General features: G+C 49.1%; 2 protein-coding genes across 3 annotated transcripts in view; one reads left to right on the top strand and one right to left on the bottom strand.

Annotated features, from left to right (window-relative positions):
• The first annotated feature begins 9220 nt into the window (after nucleotides 1-9220).
• On the top strand, nucleotides 9221-11929 carry Zdhhc12 (zinc finger DHHC-type palmitoyltransferase 12). The gene is made up of 5 exons (XM_004671598.2): nucleotides 9221-9361; nucleotides 10126-10262; nucleotides 10822-10896; nucleotides 11054-11220; nucleotides 11343-11929. The coding sequence occupies exons 1-5, from the start codon at nucleotides 9262-9264 to the stop codon at nucleotides 11665-11667; spliced, it is 804 nt and encodes a 267-aa protein (XP_004671655.1). The 5' UTR covers nucleotides 9221-9261; the 3' UTR covers nucleotides 11668-11929.
• Nucleotides 11871-16775, bottom strand: part of Pkn3 (protein kinase N3) — a 32082-nt gene continuing 27177 nt past the window's right edge. For both annotated transcript variants that reach the window (XM_045161132.1, XM_045161131.1), the window contains 9 exons: nucleotides 16364-16427; nucleotides 16134-16225; nucleotides 15424-15600; nucleotides 13797-13859; nucleotides 13579-13655; nucleotides 12883-13025; nucleotides 12695-12802; nucleotides 12459-12539; nucleotides 11871-12370 (listed from right to left, as the gene is read on the bottom strand). In XM_045161132.1, the coding sequence (XP_045017067.1) occupies nucleotides 12158-12370; nucleotides 12459-12539; nucleotides 12695-12802; nucleotides 12883-13025; nucleotides 13579-13655; nucleotides 13797-13859; nucleotides 15424-15600; nucleotides 16134-16225; nucleotides 16364-16427 (1018 nt within the window). In that variant the 3' untranslated portion in view covers nucleotides 11871-12157. The remainder of the gene's footprint in view (nucleotides 12371-12458; nucleotides 12540-12694; nucleotides 12803-12882; nucleotides 13026-13578; nucleotides 13656-13796; nucleotides 13860-15423; nucleotides 15601-16133; nucleotides 16226-16363; nucleotides 16428-16775) is intronic.

Below are 16775 nucleotides of genomic sequence, written 5' to 3' on the forward strand. Positions count from 1 at the left end.
TCAAGGCCACCCTGAGACTATATACCGAATTCCAGATCAGCCTAGGCTAGAGCGAGACCCTACCTCAAAAAGCCAAAATAATAATAATAACAATAATAACTCTCCAACCAGAAGCCAGGCATGGTGATGCAGAGGTAGGAGGACCATTGTGAGTTCAAGGCCACCCTGAGACTATATAGTGAATTCCAGGTCAGCCTGGGCTAGAGTGAGACCCTACCACAGAAAAAGGGGGAACTAGAGAGATGGTTTAGCCGGTAATGCACTTGCCTGCAAAGCCAAAGTTCCTAGGTTTGACTTCCCAGGACCTACGTAAGCCAGGTGGTGCATGCATCTGAAGTTTGTTTGCAGCAGTTGGAGGCCCTGGCACACCCATTTTCTCTCTATCTGCCTCTCTCAAATAAAAAGGGGAGGGTGGTGTGGTGATGTATACCTATAATGCCAGCACTGGAGACAGTAGAATCCCTGAGACACACTGGTAAGCCAGTCTCTACTACTTTTGAGAGTTCCAGGCCAAAGAAAACACTGCCAGATGAACGGAAAAGAAAATGTTGGTCCTTTTATATTGCTGTAACTATAAGCAACTGGGTAAGTTAGTGAAAACTGAAATTGATCTATTTTTAATTTTTTTAATTTATTTGCAAGGATGCTTTCATAGATACCCTTGGTCAGTCTCCAGCAGCATATAAAGGTGGAATGGGGGCTGGAGAGATGGCTTAGCAGTTGAGGAGCTTGCCTGTGAAGCCTAAGGACACAAGTTTGATTTCCTAGAGCCCACATAAGCCAGATGCATGAGGTAGTGCATGTATCTGTAGTTCATTTGCAATGGCTAGAGGCCCCGACATGCCCATTCTCTCTCTCTCTCTCTCTCTTCCATTGCTCTCTGCTTGCAAATAAATGGAAAAAAATACACACACACACACACACACACACACATACACACACATATATTTTCTCTCTTCCATTGCTCTCTGCTTGCAAATAAATGAGAAAATACACACACACACACACACACACACAGACAGACAGACACACACACATATATATTTAATAGATTTTTCTCTTCCAGAGCTGTGGCAGCAACATTCTTGGGTCCTGATGCTGGTAAGCTCTTTCTCTTCTCCCACCCTGGCAGCCAAACCAAGGTGGGAAGACAGACACTTTTTATTACTGTCTTCATGTTGTTGTTTTTGTTTTTGTTTTGTTTTTTGAATTAGGGTCTCGCTCTAGGCCAAGCTGACCTGGAATTCACTATGTAATCTCATGGTGGCTTCAAGCTAATGGCAGTCTCCCACCTCTGCCTCCTGAGTGCTGGGATTAAAGGTGTGAGCCACCATACCCAGTTTACTGTCTCAGTTTTAATCTTTTTGGAGGCTCACCCTTTAAAAAAAATCCCTTTTCATGTTTCTTCCTTTATTTATTTTTATTATATTTTGTTTTTTCAAGGTAGGGTTTCACTCTAATCCAGGCTGACCTGGAATTCAGTATGTAGTCTCAGGGTAGCCTCAAACTCACAGCAATCCTTTTACCTCTGCTTTCCAAGTGCTGGGATTAAACCTAGCTGCATATGATTGGGCTTCTGCGTGAGAAGGAAAAAACTCAGTAGCAGAGGCCAGTAAGTTAAAAAGGAGATACAAAGGGAAGAGAAAGGAAGGTTGGTATTGTATATATGTAAGTAGAATGATTGAGATGGGGAAGGGATATGATGGAGAATGGAATTTCAAGGGGAAAGTGGGGGGGAGGGCATTACCATAGGGTATTTTTTTATTATATAATTTACTTTTATTTTTATTTATTTGCAAGCACAGAGAGAGAGAGAGAGAGAGAAGAGAGACAGATGGAGAGAGAATAGCCACACCAGGGCCTGTAGCCACTGCAAATGAACTCCAGATGCATATACCCCTTGTGCATCTGGCTTATGTGGGTCCTGGGGAATTGAGCCTGGGTCCTTCGGCTTCACAGGTAAACACCTTAACTGCTAAGCCATCTTTCCAGCCCATGTTTTCATTTTTTGAAGCAGAGTCTTTTTTTCTCAATGTTAATAATAAATTAATAAAAATTGAGAATAAATAAATAAATAAGAATGTAAACAGAAAAAAAAATAGCATGTGCCAACACACCCTGCTGTTTCTTTTTTTAAATGTAAGATCCATGTTTGTACATGGGCTCCTAGGCTCCATGATCTTCTTTCCCTTCCCATCTTTAGCCCTTTTCCCTGTGATATCTGAATAAAGTATGCTATTTTAAAAATCAAAATAAATAAATAAGTTTGGGGGCTGGAGAGATGGCGTAGCAGTTAAGGCACATGCCTGCAAAACTTAAAGACCCATATTTGATTCTCCAGGTCCCAAACAAGCCACATGCACATGGTGGCACATCTGTCTGCAGTTCTTTTGCAGTGGCTAGAAGCTTTGGCGTGTCCATTCTCACTTTCTCTCTCCTCCCCATCTCTGATAAATAAATAACAATAAGATCTTTAAAAATAAATAAATTAATTATTTTTTAAAAATTTAAGGTGGGATGGAACCCAGATCCTCATGTATGCCAGGCAAATACTACGAACTACATTTCTAGTCCATGTCTTATCTTCTTTATTTATTTAATATATATAGAGAGATAGAGAATGGGTGAACTGGAGCCTTTAGCCACTGTAAACAAACTTCATATGCTTGTGCCTCCTTGGGTATCTGGTTTACATGGGTCCCAGGGAATTGAACCTGGGTCCTTTGGCTTTGCAGGCAAATGCATTGACTGCTAAGCCATCTCCCTGGCCCATGTCTTACCTCTTAATACCCAGGGTACTGTTTGAACATGAATTTTGGAGGGGATATATTCACACCATAGCCAAGAAAGGCTTGAGAATGTTTTTTACAGCCCAGGATCCAATCCTCTGGAAGAAACTACATATGTTAGTCAGTTCACTCAACACATCACCCAGGCTGACCAAAAGCAGACTGACATCTAAACCAGAGAGCCATTTTATAGGTCTCTGTGAGGAATATAGTCTCCACAGGGAACCAAAATCAGTGCACATCTTTCCATGGAGTTCAGCATCCAGAAAAAGATGGTCAGAAATACAGTCTATGCGTGACCCAGGCCAGAGCCATCCAACTGCAGCCACCAGATATCTCCCATTCCACTGTGGGGCACATATCCCACTGCAGGGTGAACCCCATCTTATTTCCCCTGAACTGACATTTTTTCTTTGTCTCTTTTTCTTCTCTTTTTTTAAAATTCTAAAACCTTTATTACAATAAAGATGCACACTGTACATTAGACAATATTACTAGTAAGCGAGTGGGTTTTTTTTTGTCTTTTATTTTTCAACGTGGGGTCTTACTCTCACCCAGGCTGATCAGGAATTCAGTACGATCTGGAATTCAGTATGTAGTCTCAGGGTGCCCTCAAACTCATGACGATCCTCCTAGCTCTGCCTCCTGTGCTGGGGCCCTGCTGATAGCTTTGTAACTGAGGGATGGACCGACAATGCGTTCACAACTTATTAAGAAGCCTGGCCCTACCGTTATGTCACTGTGGTATTTTATGGTATGTGGCATCCCTTCCACTTTCTGAACCTGTTCCTCATGTGGAAACTAGGCACATTAGTCTCAAAAGATTTTGTGCAGTAAATCATGACCTCCAGACCATGAATGTGAAGAAGCCCTTATCACCCAAATTTATCACAGGCCAGCATCACTAGGGGTGTGTAAATGTGCACCCACACAAGCCTACCGAATCAACCTGCATATTAAAAGGGTTCCGTTGCAGCTTTACCGCTTCTTGACTTCTCAGGGACAGAAGTTCTTCATAATCTCTCCATTTACCATCTCTTAAAAAACAGTATCTCTCAGCTTTTTTTAAAAGGGGACCAGGTGTGGTGGTGCACGCCTTTAATCTCAGCACTCAGGAGGCAGAGGTGGAAGGATCTCCATGAGTTCAAGGCCACCCTGAGAACACAGTGAATTCCAGGTCAGCCTGGACTGTGAAACCCTACCTCGAAAAAAGAGAGAGAGAATTTGAATATAAACGGGTTAGCACCATGCCTCCATGTACTTGCAGGAAGAGGAGGCAGCACCTTGAAGTCCCTAGAGCACTTCCAAGAAAGACCCATTTGTATCCTAAGCCTCCAAAGCTCCACCCCTCTCTTTTTCTTTCTCTTTATTTTGGACACAGGGCCTCCCGTAACCCAAGTGTAGTCAAGAATGACCTTGAACTCCTAATGCTTATGCCTTCATCTCTCAGCCCTCCTTTCTTTTTTTTTTTAATTTTAATTTTTTTTTTTTTTTTTTTTTTTTGAGGTAGGGTCTCACTGTAGCCCAGACTGACCTGGAATTCACTATGTAGTCTCAGGATGGCCTTGAACTCATTGTGATCCTCCTAACTCTGCCTCCCAACTGCTGGGATTAAAAGCATGCACCACCATGCCCTGCTTTTTTTTTTTAATGGTCTTTATTATATTTTATATTTATTTATTTATTTGAGAGAAAGAGGTAGAGAGAGAGAGAATGGGTGCACCAGGGCCTTCAGCCACTGCAAAGGAACACCAGATGCATACGCCCCCTTGTGCTTATGTGGGTCCTGGAGAATTGAACCAGTATCTTTTGGCTTTGCAGGCAGATGTCTTAAGCACTAAACCATCTCTCCAGCCCGGCTTTTATTATTTATTTATTTGAGAAGGAGGAGGGGAGATAGGTGTGCTAATGCCTCCAGCCACTGTAAATGAACTCCAGATGCATGTGCCACCTCGTGCATTTGCTTACATGGATTCTAGGGAGTCAAACCAAGTCCTTAGGCTTCACAGGCAAGCACCTTAACCACTAATCCATCTCTCTGGCCCCCTCGGCCTCTTTTTTTTTTTTTTTTAAGTGTGGTTATGAAGCTGGGCATGTGGCTGGGTTCACATTCACAGACCAAAGGATAAGCTAGTACACTGGGTCTCAGATAGGATATGCACAGGGTGGCTTGAGGTAACGCTGGGAAGAGGCTTAGAGCTGGTCTCTAAAGCATTGTAATCAGTAACTAATCTATGCCAGCTGGTCCCTTCCTTTGTCCCTGTGTTCAAGATTTAAGAAGTTGGCTAGTGTTTTTTTTTTTTTTTTTTTGAATTTTTATTTTTATTTTTTTTCTCTTTTCAAATTTTTTCTATTAACATTTTCCATGATTATAAAAAATAATCCTTGGTAATACCCTCCCTCCCCCCACTTTCCCCTTTGAAACTCCATTCTCCATCATATTCCCTCCCCATCTCAATCAGTCTCTCTTTTATTTTGATGTCATGATCTTTTCCTCCTACGATGATGGTCTTGTGTAGGTAGTATCAGGCACTGTGAGGTCATGGATATCCAGGCCATTTTGTGTCTGGAGGGAGCACATTGTAAGGGGTCCTACCCCTCCTTTGGCTCTTAAATTCTTTCCGCCACCTCTTCCACAACAGACCCTGAGCCTTGGAAGGTGTGATACATATTGCAGTGCTGAGCACTCCTGTCACTTCTTTCCAGCACCATGATGCCTTCAGAGTCATCCCAATCTCACTGCCATCTGAAAAGAGAAAATTCTCTACCAAAAGTGAGAGTAGCATTAGTATATGAGTATGAACATTAAGAGAAGTGCTTACTGGGCCATTTGATAAGCATAGTATATACATTTAGCCAGACAGCAGTAGATATTACACCCCTAGGGCTCATAACTACTACCCCTGTTTTAAGTTTTCAGTATCAGGAATGTATTCCCTCCCATGGAGTGGGCCTCCAGTCCAATTAGAGGGCAGTTGGTTTCCACCATGACAAACATGCCACTATTGCACCCACTGGCTCATTTGGCCAGTCTGGCCAAATATAAGGCTTACAGTGTCCACTGTTGAGTATCTTCACTTGTGAAGTTGGCTAGTTTTGATGCTATGTCCCACTTCTTTGTGGCCACTCAACCCTGGTTGATAAAAGCTAGACTCTTAAGGCATTTGCCTGCAAAGCCAAAGGACCCAGGTTCGATTCTCCAGGACTCAAGCCAGATGCACAAGGGACACATGCGTTTGGAGTTCATTTGTAGTGGCTAGAGGCCCTGGTGTGCCAAGTTCTCTCTGTCTCTCTTTTCTCTCTGCTTGCAAATAAATAAATTAAATTTAAACAAAATAAATTTTTTAATAATAAAAGAGCCTTGCCAGGCGTGGTGGTGCATGTCTCTTTAATCCCAGCACTCAGGAGGCAGAGGTAGGAGGATCACTATGAGTTTGAAGCTAGCTTGAGCCTACATAGTGAATTTCAGGTCAGCCTGGGCTAGAGCAAGACCCTACCTTAAAACACACACACACACACACACACACACATACACACACACACACACAATGGGGGGGAGGGGTTGCTGGAGAGATGGCTAAGCAGAGGTGCTCTCCTGCAAAGCTAAAGGACCCAGGTTCAATTCCCCAGTACCCACGTAAAGCCAGATGCACAAAGTGTCACATGCATCTGGAGTTCTTTTGCAGTGCCTGGAGGCCTGGTGTGCCCATTTCTTCCACCCTCTCTCTTTCCTACCTGCAAATAAATAAATAAATAAGCAATAAAAAAGACATGAAAGTTGTTAATAAAAAAATTTGAAAAGAAAAAAAGGGCTGGAGAGATGGCTTAAGTTAAGTGCTTGCCTGTGAAGCCTAAGGACCCCGGTTCGAGGCTCGGTTCCCCAGGTCCCACGTTAGCCAGATGCACAAGGGGGCGCACGCGTCTGGAGTTCGTTTGCAGAGGCTGGAAGCCCTGGCGCGCCCATTCTCTCTCTCTCCCTCTGTCTTTCTCTCTGTGTCTGTCGCTCTCAAATAAATAAATAAATTTAAAAAAAAAAAAAGAAAAAAAAAAAAAAGAGTTCGGCCTGGCATGGTGACGCATGTCTTTAATCTCAGCACTGCAGATGCAGACTGGAGGATCACAGTGAGTTCGAGGCCACTCTGAGAATAAAGAGTGAATTCCAGGTCAGCCTGGACAAGAGTATAACCCTATCTCGAAAAACAAAAAATCTTAGGGCTGGTAAGATGGCTTAGCAGGTAAGATGCTTGCCTACAAAACCAAAGGACCCAGGTTCGATTTACCAGGACCCATGTAAGCCAGATGCACAAGGTGGCACATTGCGTCTGGAGTTTGTTTGCAACAGCTGGAGGCCCTGGTGTGCCCATTTCTTTCTGCCTCTCTCAAATTAAAAAAAAAAACTCAGCACAAATAATATCATGTGCTCCCCTCCCCCACATTAAAAGACAAGAACTAACAGTTTCAAGAGCTCAAGGTCCCATCTCAGACAACCATAACTGCCTGCCTGAGAAAGCTCAAGGCTACCAAAAGAATGTACTGTTTGTTCTTGATAAGACCTGACAATAGCTCCACCACCCCTGTTAGAGCATTGACTGAAAGGGCTTAGGAGGCTGAGGGGTTTAGCTGAGTGGTAGAATACTTGCCTAGCATATACAAGGCCCTGGGTTTCATCACCAACATCCTGAATGAATAAAACCAACTTACAATTGTGAATCATTCCTCTGTCTCTCTATAGCTGTGTATGTATCTGCTGCAAGAGTCATTCTTGGGCTGGAGAGATGGCTTAGTGGTTAAGAACACTTGCTATGAAATGAATGTGACCCTCAGAATCCACTTCAGTGGCTGGTTGTGGCCATTGAACACTTATAACCCCAGTCCCTCAGTGGAGCAGAGACCTGAGAATCACCAGAGTTTGCAAAAACAGGCCAACCTCTGGGATCAGTAAGAGATGCCAGTTCAAAATAAGAACAGGCAGAAGAGTGGGTAGAGAGATGGCTCAGAAATTAAAGGTGCTTGCCTGCAAAGGCTGACAATCTGTGTTCAATTCCCCAGGACTCATACAAAGTCAGATGCACAAATTGGCTCATGCACCTGGACTTCATTTACAGTGGCAAGAAACCCTGGTGCCACCCCCATTCATGTTTTCAAATAAATAAGAATTTTTTTTCCCATGTGTGGTACAGGCATGTATGTATGTATTTGCTGATGCAGTACCCTGTGGGCTTGCCTGCAGTGGCTGGAGGAGCATATCAGGTGTACCCCACTATCACTCACCTAGCTGTTTTTCCCTGCAATCAAGCCTCTTATTGATTCCAGAGATTGGGGTCTATGAGTCCCAGATATTATCCCGTCTCTGCTTTCCACAGGACTGGAGTTAAAGACGTGTATTGCCACACCTAGCTGTTTATGTGTGTTGTGATTTGAAGGGGGGGAAGGGGAGAAGGGCAGTTTTTCAGGACCCCTCAGGTCCTCATTCTTTTATGCAGAAGGACACTTAACTGCTAAGCCATCTCTCCAGCCCTCAGTCTGTTTCCCTACACACACATACACATATACATACACACACCAATGGAGTGAGGGGCAGTCCAGAACCACACTGACCTGGGAAATCAGAAAAAAGAACAGAACTACCAAAACAGATGACAAAAGCATACCGGGCAGCCCCAGTGCGAGGCCAGTCAGGTGGAGGTTGGAGGGTAGAATGGGGAAGGCCCTAGGGACGACCCCGCGAGGTGGTCTAGCTGGGCGTAGGTGGTGCCTAGCAAGAGAGCCAGGCTAGCTACACCTCCGTAATTGAAGCCTCAGATTTTAGGAGGCGGACAGTATATTCCCGTTATACAGGCAGCCCACAGCTCGGAGGAGTCCAGTGACTTTCCCGAAAACACCCGAGAACGGTAAGAGGCTGTGCCAACCCAAGTCGGGTCCTTCAAGCACCTCGGCCCTCCACTTTTTCATCGTTTCGATTGCAATGTCCTAAAGCGGAGGGGAGGAGGTAAGGACGTCATCACGGATCACCGATAGGAAAGTCCTGCCCCTCTCCAGGCCTGGACCGTCATACCCTGGAAACCGGCACCGTCCGGCCCCCGAGAATCACAGCGAGCACCTGCATCTTCCGAGCGCCCAGGGAGCGGCACGCATGCGCGAGGTGCCGGGACCTGGCGGGTTCGGGGCTCGCTTCCCGGCTCTAGAAACTTACCTGGCCGCAAGGGTGGAGCTGGGGGGGTGGGGGGGGGCAGTTGCGGGCTGCGCGCGCGCCGGCCCCGCCCTCCTCAGGCACCTGTTGGCTTGAGGGAGCCGCTCGGCCGCGACTGCCAGCCAATAGACAGTCTCTCAGGCCTACAGGCCCCGCCCACTTCCCGCGTCCACCAATCCCCGCATAGCCACGGACTCTCTGTGTCTCTCTCCCCCCTTTCCCTCCCTTCCGAGGGCCCGCCCCTTGGGGCTCGTCTTCCGGGTGGGGCCCGGGGCCGAGGCGATGGCACCCTGGGCGCTCCTCAGTTCTGGGGTGCTGGTGCGAACGGGGCACACCGTGCTGACCTGGGGGATCACGCTGGTGCTTTTCCTGCAAGATACCGGTGAGGCGGACCCCGCGCGACCCCAGGCCCACCCGATACCGCCTGGTTCCCCCTTCACGTTTGGATCTCACTGGTTCCCCTGCCTCATCTTCAGACATGCTGTCTCCTCCAGCTCCTGAAGCTCCAGCCCCATCTACCAATCCAGGAGCCACGTGCTCTCTACCTGATAACCAGTTGATCCCCAATTAATCCCAGCGTCTTTCTGTCACTCACGATGTCCTGTCCATCTCAAGACCCATTCCGAAACTGACTGGAGCCCCCAGTCTCTCCTGGCCCTAGACCTCACCTCGTCCTTCCCAGGAATTAACTCCCGTGCGTTAGAGTGAAAGGATCAACTAGATTTAAGGACTGGTTTTGTTTTTTCCTTTTTTTTTTTTTTCTTTTGCGAGGTAGGGTCTCACTCTAGCCCAGGTTGACCTGAAATTTACTTCTTAGTCTCAGGGTGGCCTTGAACTCACGGTGGTCCTCCTATCTCTGCCTCCTGAGTGCTGGGATTAAAGGCGTGTGCCACCAAGCCTGGCCAAGGACTGGTTTTCTGCCCACACCCCTCTCAATCCAAAGTCTTCACCTTAAGAAAACAGCCCTAGGTGGACAGCAGGGTCTCAGGTATTTCGGAACTGGTCTGGCTTGCTCTGTGGGGAGTCAGAGACTCAGGAGCCCTTTCCCTTCAGTTATCCAACATATCTAACCCCTTTGCCCCTTATCCTTCCTCTCCCCAACCTATCCCTCCTTGTGTGCACCTCACTGTTCTCTGGCCTCTCCAGAGCTGCGGGAATGGGAAGAGCAGGGGGAACTGTTCCTGCCGCTCACCTTTCTGCTCCTGGTGCTGGGCTCCCTGCTGCTGTACCTGGCTGTGTCTCTCATGGACCCAGGCTATGTGAACACTCAGCTCCAGGCTCAGGTAACCAAGGGCCCCTGAGGGCCATACCCCAATCAAGGCTAAAGGGAATGGACACCCTAGAAATTTGCCTGTGTCAAGCCCTGTGCTTTGCAGGGCACCTCTGCATATCTGCTTGCCAGCCCCAGATCTTCCAGTGAGAAATCACCAAGGCCCAGAGAGGAGAAAGTACCTTACAAAGACTGCCCAGCTGTGTCCAGTCAGTTCCCAGTGTTCTGTTTCTCCCACATTTCTGGGATGGGCTCCAAGCCCTCCATACCCATAGCCAAACTGTCCCCTAAGAGATATGCCCTTTAGCATATCTGCCTCCCAAGAGGATCCTATCTCATACCCTGTCCCTCCTTTTTCTAAATATTTTTATTTATTTGAGAGAGAGAGAGGCAGATAGAAAGAATGTGTGCACCAGGGCCTCTAGCTACTGTAGAGGAACTCCCGACACATGACACCTTGTGCATCTGGCTTACGTGGGTCCTGGAAAATCAAACCTGAGTCCTTTGGCTTTGCAGGCAAGCGCCTTAACCGCGAAGCCATCTCTTTAGCCCCTGTTCCTCATTTTCAACAGGAGCCCAAGGAGGAGCAGATAGCCATGGTTCCTCAGGCCACCCCACTTCGGCGCTGCAGATTCTGCCTGGTGCTGGTGGGTAATGCACACAGATACTTTGTGGGACAGCATGGGACAAAGTTGAGATTCCCCTCACTTGTTTCTGCCCTGGCATTTGTGCCGTGGCTTTATCCTGCCTCTAGAGGTAAGGCCTCGCAGATTCAGGCTATGTCCCTGGGCCCTCATCCCACAGCAACCCCTGAGGGCCCGGCACTGTCGCGAATGCCGCCGCTGTGTCCGCCGCTATGACCACCACTGCCCCTGGATGGAGAACTGCGTGGGGGAACGCAACCACCCACTCTTTGTAGCCTACCTGACACTACAGCTGGTGGTACTTTTGTGGGGCCTGTACCTGGCATGGTAGGTGCTACTCAGGTATTGGGAAGTGTGGGCAGCACAGGCGGGACTTCCCTGGAGCCTGCTGAGGAGTGCCAGTCTCCCTTGACCTCTCCCATCTCTGGGTCCCCATCCCTGCTTTGCAGGTCTGGCCTGCATTTCTACCAGCCCCTGGCTCTGTGGCTGCGGTTCCAGGGACTCCTGTTCGCCACCTTCTTGCTACTTTTGTTCTTCTCGCTGGTGGTCAGCCTGCTCTTGGCCTCGCACCTCTACCTGGTGGCTATCAACGCCACCACCTGGGAGTTCGTCTCCTCGTACCGCACTGTCTACCTCCGCCAGCGCCCCAGCAACCCCTTTGACCGTGGTCTGACTCGCAACCTGGCCCACTTCTTCTGTGGGTGGCCCTCGGGTCCCTGGCAGACTCTCTGGGCTGAGGAGGACGAGGAGGAAGGCAGCAGCCAGGCTGTGTAGGATTGCTGGAGGCAGAGCTGCCATCTTGTGCCTGAAAACTAGAGGCTTGCACCAGCAGGGGTCAGCCCCCGGAGGACCCTGGTCTCCCAGGCCTCAGCATCAAGACACATGCCCCTGCCTTCCTCAGGTAGAGGACCTGCGGAGAACTCAGCACAAAGGAACTCCAGATTCTGCTGCACCGCCCCAGCCAGGATGCCTCTGGGTGCAGAGTTTTATCACTAATTTAATAATCCATAAAGTATTAAAAAGACGAACCAAAGTGTGCCGTGCACTGGTTCCCTTTTCTGGCCCGGATCTCTCCAAGAAGCAGAGGTGCTTTGCTGGGAGGGAGTGGGGACAGAGGACACACTTCACACAGTAACACTGAGGAAGGCCTCCTGACAGCAGCCATCTGACCATTCACCACAGGCTCGTCAACGCCTGCGCCCCAGGCAGGCATAACATGGGGTTCCTAACAGTTTTGGGAGACAGAGGTGCCAAGAGAGGTTCCTCAGTACTCCAGGAATTCCTTGGACACAAAGTCAAAGTCCTGGAAGGCAGCCTGTTGCCGAGCAGAGAGGAGACTCCGAGGAGCAGGGGGGGTCAGAGTTGGCGGCAGCCTGGTGAACTCTCCCTCAAAGTAGCGCAGGTCAGCAGGGCCACAGAGTTTGGGCACAAAGGGGGGCTGGACGTTTCGGGCAAGCAGGGCCTGCCAGTCAGTGGTCTAAGGGCAAGAGCAGAGGAGCCTGAGAAGGAGGGAAGAGCAAGCTTCCTGCCTCAGAGGGAATGGCTGCCGGGCCTTGGCCACTCACCCTGAAGAATGGCTGGGCCTTGATCTCCTCAGCGTCCCGCTCTCCTGCCCCCAGACGCTTCTCTGGGCACTTCTGGAGGAGCTGGCGTGGGGTGGCAGGGCAGGTGTGAATACAGGGCATTCAATACCAGGCCCTGGCTGCCCCACTTAAGTTGTGCCACGGACACACAAGATGATGGCTGGTGGACAGAAGCCCCAAGCAGCTGCTTGTCCCAGCCCTGGACCCATGGGACCCACCTTCTGAATGAGCTCGAGCCCCTGAACTGACAGGAAGTGGGGGTATGGGGCATCTGCATTAACGATGTAGTCAAACACCTCCTCTTCTGTGTCCCCTGGGAATGGGCACTGTAGAGAAAGCTTGTAAGGGTGAACGGGTCACACCCTCCCTGCCCCAGAGACCCCTGCAGCCCCATTCCAGCACTTACCTCACCCACTAACATCTCATAGAGCAGCACACCCAGCCCCCACCAGTCCACGGCTCGTGTATAATCTTCCTGGGTCAGCACCTCAGGGGCCAGGAACTCAGGGGTGCCACAGAAGGTGCTAGTCCGGTCTCCAAAACCAATTCCTGCAAACCAACATCCACACCAATGCCAGCTGGGTGCGGCCCTGTCCCTGTCATCTCTGTGGTGGTAAGAATCAACATCAGAGCAGCTTTAATCCCAGCACTGGGGAGGGGAGGCAGAGGTAGGAAGATCCTTGTGAGTTTGAGGCCACCCTGAGACTACGTAGTGAATTCCCGGTCAGCCTGGGCTACAGCGAGACCCCATCTTGGGGAAAAAAATCAATCAGTTCCAACTTACAGGAACCTGGCAAAGCTGCCAAACCTAGAGGGTAATCACTGTCAAGCCACGTGACAGCATGAGGAAGCTGAGTCTGGGCTGAGCTCACATACCAAGAGAACAAGAGCACAGAACCCAATGACCCCTCAAGTTCTGACCACAGACTATCCCTCTGGCCAGCTACACACTAGGAAGGAAGAGCTGACATCCTCAGCTGTCTCCCTGAACAAGGATCTGGATGGGGAGTCAGCTAGGGGGAACCAGGGCACCACAGGTGGGGATATGTCCTGCTGGCCTAGCCAAAGCGTGAAAATAGGGCTCCCGAACAGTGGGCCCCACCTTCCTTGCAAAGTCCAAAGTCTGCAATCTTCAGGAAACCCTGGGCATCAAGCAGCAGATTATCCAACTTCAGGTCCCTGAGGGCAGAGGGGCAGTTCAAAGAGGCAGAGAAGGGCTGAGGCCCAGAACGTAACCACCGCCCACACAGCAAGGCAGGAAGACACTGTCCAGCCCCAGACCAAGCCCGCACTGCCCAGCAGCTCTAAGGCAAAAACTACCTGTAGATTATCTTCTTTTCGTGTAGAAACTGCAACCCCAGGACCACGCAAGCCAGGTAAAAGCTGAAGGAGTGAAGTGAAGGGAGTTCAGGCACCAGGGAGGCACCAGTCAGAAGTGAGTAAGAGACTGAACAGACAAGAATCAAGAAGGGTCCAAGGTCATCCTAGGGTCGCGACATACTAACAGCCTACCCTTCCTGGGGCCTTCAACTGTGGCAGGGCTACTAGTCCTGGTGGCACAGGCCTATAGTCCCAGCTACAAAGGAGACTGAGGTAGTCCAGTAAGTATAAACTCAGCCTAACAACATAGTTATAAAACAGTCTGAGATACAGCGTGAGACCCTCTCAAAAAAAAATTTTTTTAAAGGTTGGAGGTGGGCATGGTGGCACACACCTTTAATCCTAGCACTCAGGAAGCAGAGGTAGGAGGATCACTGTGAGTTCGAGGTCACCCTAGGACTACATAGTGAATTCCAGGTCAGCCTGGGCTACAGTGACACCCTACCTCGAAAAACAAAAACAAAAAATTGGACCTAGTAACACACGACTTTAGTCCAAGCACTTGCACAGGTAGGAGGACTGCTGTGAATTTGAGGCAGCCTGAGACTACATAGTGAATTCCAGGTGAACCTGAGCTAGAACAAGACCCTACCTTGAAAAACCAAAACAAACAATACAAAAGAGGGGTGCTGGGGAGATGTCTCGGTATTCAGGGTACTTGTTTGTAAAGCCTGCTGGCCTGGGTTCAGTTCCCCAGTATCCATGTAAAGCCAGGTGCATCAGGAATTCATTTGCCGAAGCAGAGTCCCTTGTTAATTCTCTCTTTTCCTCTCCTCCTTTCTCAAATAAATAGATAAAATTATTTAAAAATAAACACAAAGCCAGGTATGGTGGTGCATGCCTTTAATCCCTGCAGACGTAGGAGGGTTGCTGTGAGTTTGAGGTCAACCTGAGAATACGGAGTGAATTCCAGGTCAGCCAGGGCTAGAGTGAGACCTTACCTCAAAAAAAAAAATAATAATAATAATAAAATAAACACACACATAAGGGGTGGGGCTGGGCAGATAGTTCAACAGTAAAAGGTGCTTGCTTGAAGCCTACCAGGCCCAGTTCAATTTCCCAGCAAATACAAAGTGTTACATACAACTGGAATTCCAAAGCATCTACAGCTGAACTAGGAGAATCCAGAAGCTCATAGGCCTCTGAGTCTAAAGTAGGAGGTATCCCTGTGAGTCTGAGGCCAACCTGGGGCTACAGAATGAGTTCTAGGTCAGCTTGGGCTAGAGTAAGATCCTATCTCAAAAAAAAGGGCCAGAGTTATAACTCAGTGGTAGAGTGTTAGCCTGTATGCACCGAGCTCCAGGTTTAATGCTGAGAACTGGCATCCTCCCAGCAGCCCATGGGAGATGCTCATCATGCCTTTGACTCTGGCGTAAGCATTCCTTTCATTCCCTGAAAGCATCCTGTGAGTTGTGATAATAAGCCCAATGCACAGCTATGCAAAAGGAGGCTCAAGGTCCTGTATGTCCTAAGAGCTGCACCAAGGCCCCTCTGATCTCTCTGGTAGAAGGGTACACCCATAGGAGCAGGATGAAGGGAGTTGGGGCCAGAGAACTAGGGAACCCACCAGGCCTGGGGCTCTGGAAAAACGTCCTCGTGGATCTGCATCATGAGGTCACCTCCAGGTACAAACTCAGTCACAAAGCAGGCGTGGCTGGAGGTCTGGAAGCAGGCAAGAAGGGAGAGCAGGAAGGGGTGTCCTGTGCGGCCCACAGCCTCCAGGATCCGCTTTTCACAGTACAGGCTGCGGGTGATGAGGCCATGAGATGGAAGCCCTCCGCAGGCTCTGCCCTGACACCCACACAACACCCTTGGTTCAGTGGGTCCTAAAGAGCCAGGCGGGCAGGATCAGGATTTCTTTTCTTTCTTTCTGTCTTTTTGTTGTTGTTGTTGTTGTTTGAGGTAGGGTCTCACTCTAGTCCAGGCTGACCTGGAATTCACTATAGAGTCTTAGGGTGGCCTCGAACTCATGGCAATCCTCCTACCTTTGCCTCCCGAGTGCTGGGATTAAAGGCGTGCGCCACCACGCCCAGCTAAGATCATGATTTGTACATATGGAAAGCTCAGAGCCTGCACAAGCACCATGGCCTCATTTTACAGAAGAGCCACTGAGATGCTAAGAGACAAGGGGGCCTCCCAAATAGCACACTGTCTACATTTCCAAGTGGCAAAAAGAGAAGGGGCCTGGCTAGCCAGAGTAGCCTTTAACTGCTTTTGGAGCCCAGGCGGGGTGGGGGGGGGGGGTCAGACAGCATCAGTTTCCTCTCCATCACACACCTCTCAATCTCGTCTCGGCTTAGCACCTCCTGCTTCTTCAGGGCTTTGATGGCATAATATTTCCCCGTCCCCTTGAACTGGACCAGGAGGACCTGGGGACCAGAAAGAGTTAGGCCCCAGATGTGCAGGACAGGGAGCTTTCTCTTCACTGCCCGCAGGTCCCAAGGTCTCCCAGTTAATGTGCTAAGGCCTTCCCATCCTCATCCAGGCCACCATCCTCAGCCCATTACCTTCCCGAAGTGTCCCCTGCCTAGTAGAGCCAAGCAGTGGAAGTCCTGAAGCCTGAGGAGTCTCCTGTGGGGGAAAAAAAAGGGTGTTTGGGCTGAAGGGATGGCTTAGCAGTTAAGGCGTTTTGCCTGCAAAGCCAAAGGACTCAGATTCGATTCCCCAGGACCCACATTAGCCAGATGCACAAGGGTGCACATGCATCTGGAGTTCATTTGCAGTGGCTAGAAGCCCTGGCGTGCCCCTATTCCCCCCCCTTTCTCTGTCAAATAAATAAATAAAAATATTTTTAAAAAAAGAAAGAAAGGAAGAAAGGAAGAAAAGAAAGGACACAAGAAACCATGGAGGACCAGCGTTAGACCTCCTTGTCCTGGCTGTCTTCACAGCTGGAACTGGTGGGAACACTCTGAGCCCTGA

The sequence above is a fragment of the Jaculus jaculus genome, chromosome 1 (genome assembly GCF_020740685.1).
Source record: "Jaculus jaculus isolate mJacJac1 chromosome 1, mJacJac1.mat.Y.cur, whole genome shotgun sequence".
NCBI classification, from domain to species: domain Eukaryota; kingdom Metazoa; phylum Chordata; class Mammalia; order Rodentia; family Dipodidae; genus Jaculus; species Jaculus jaculus.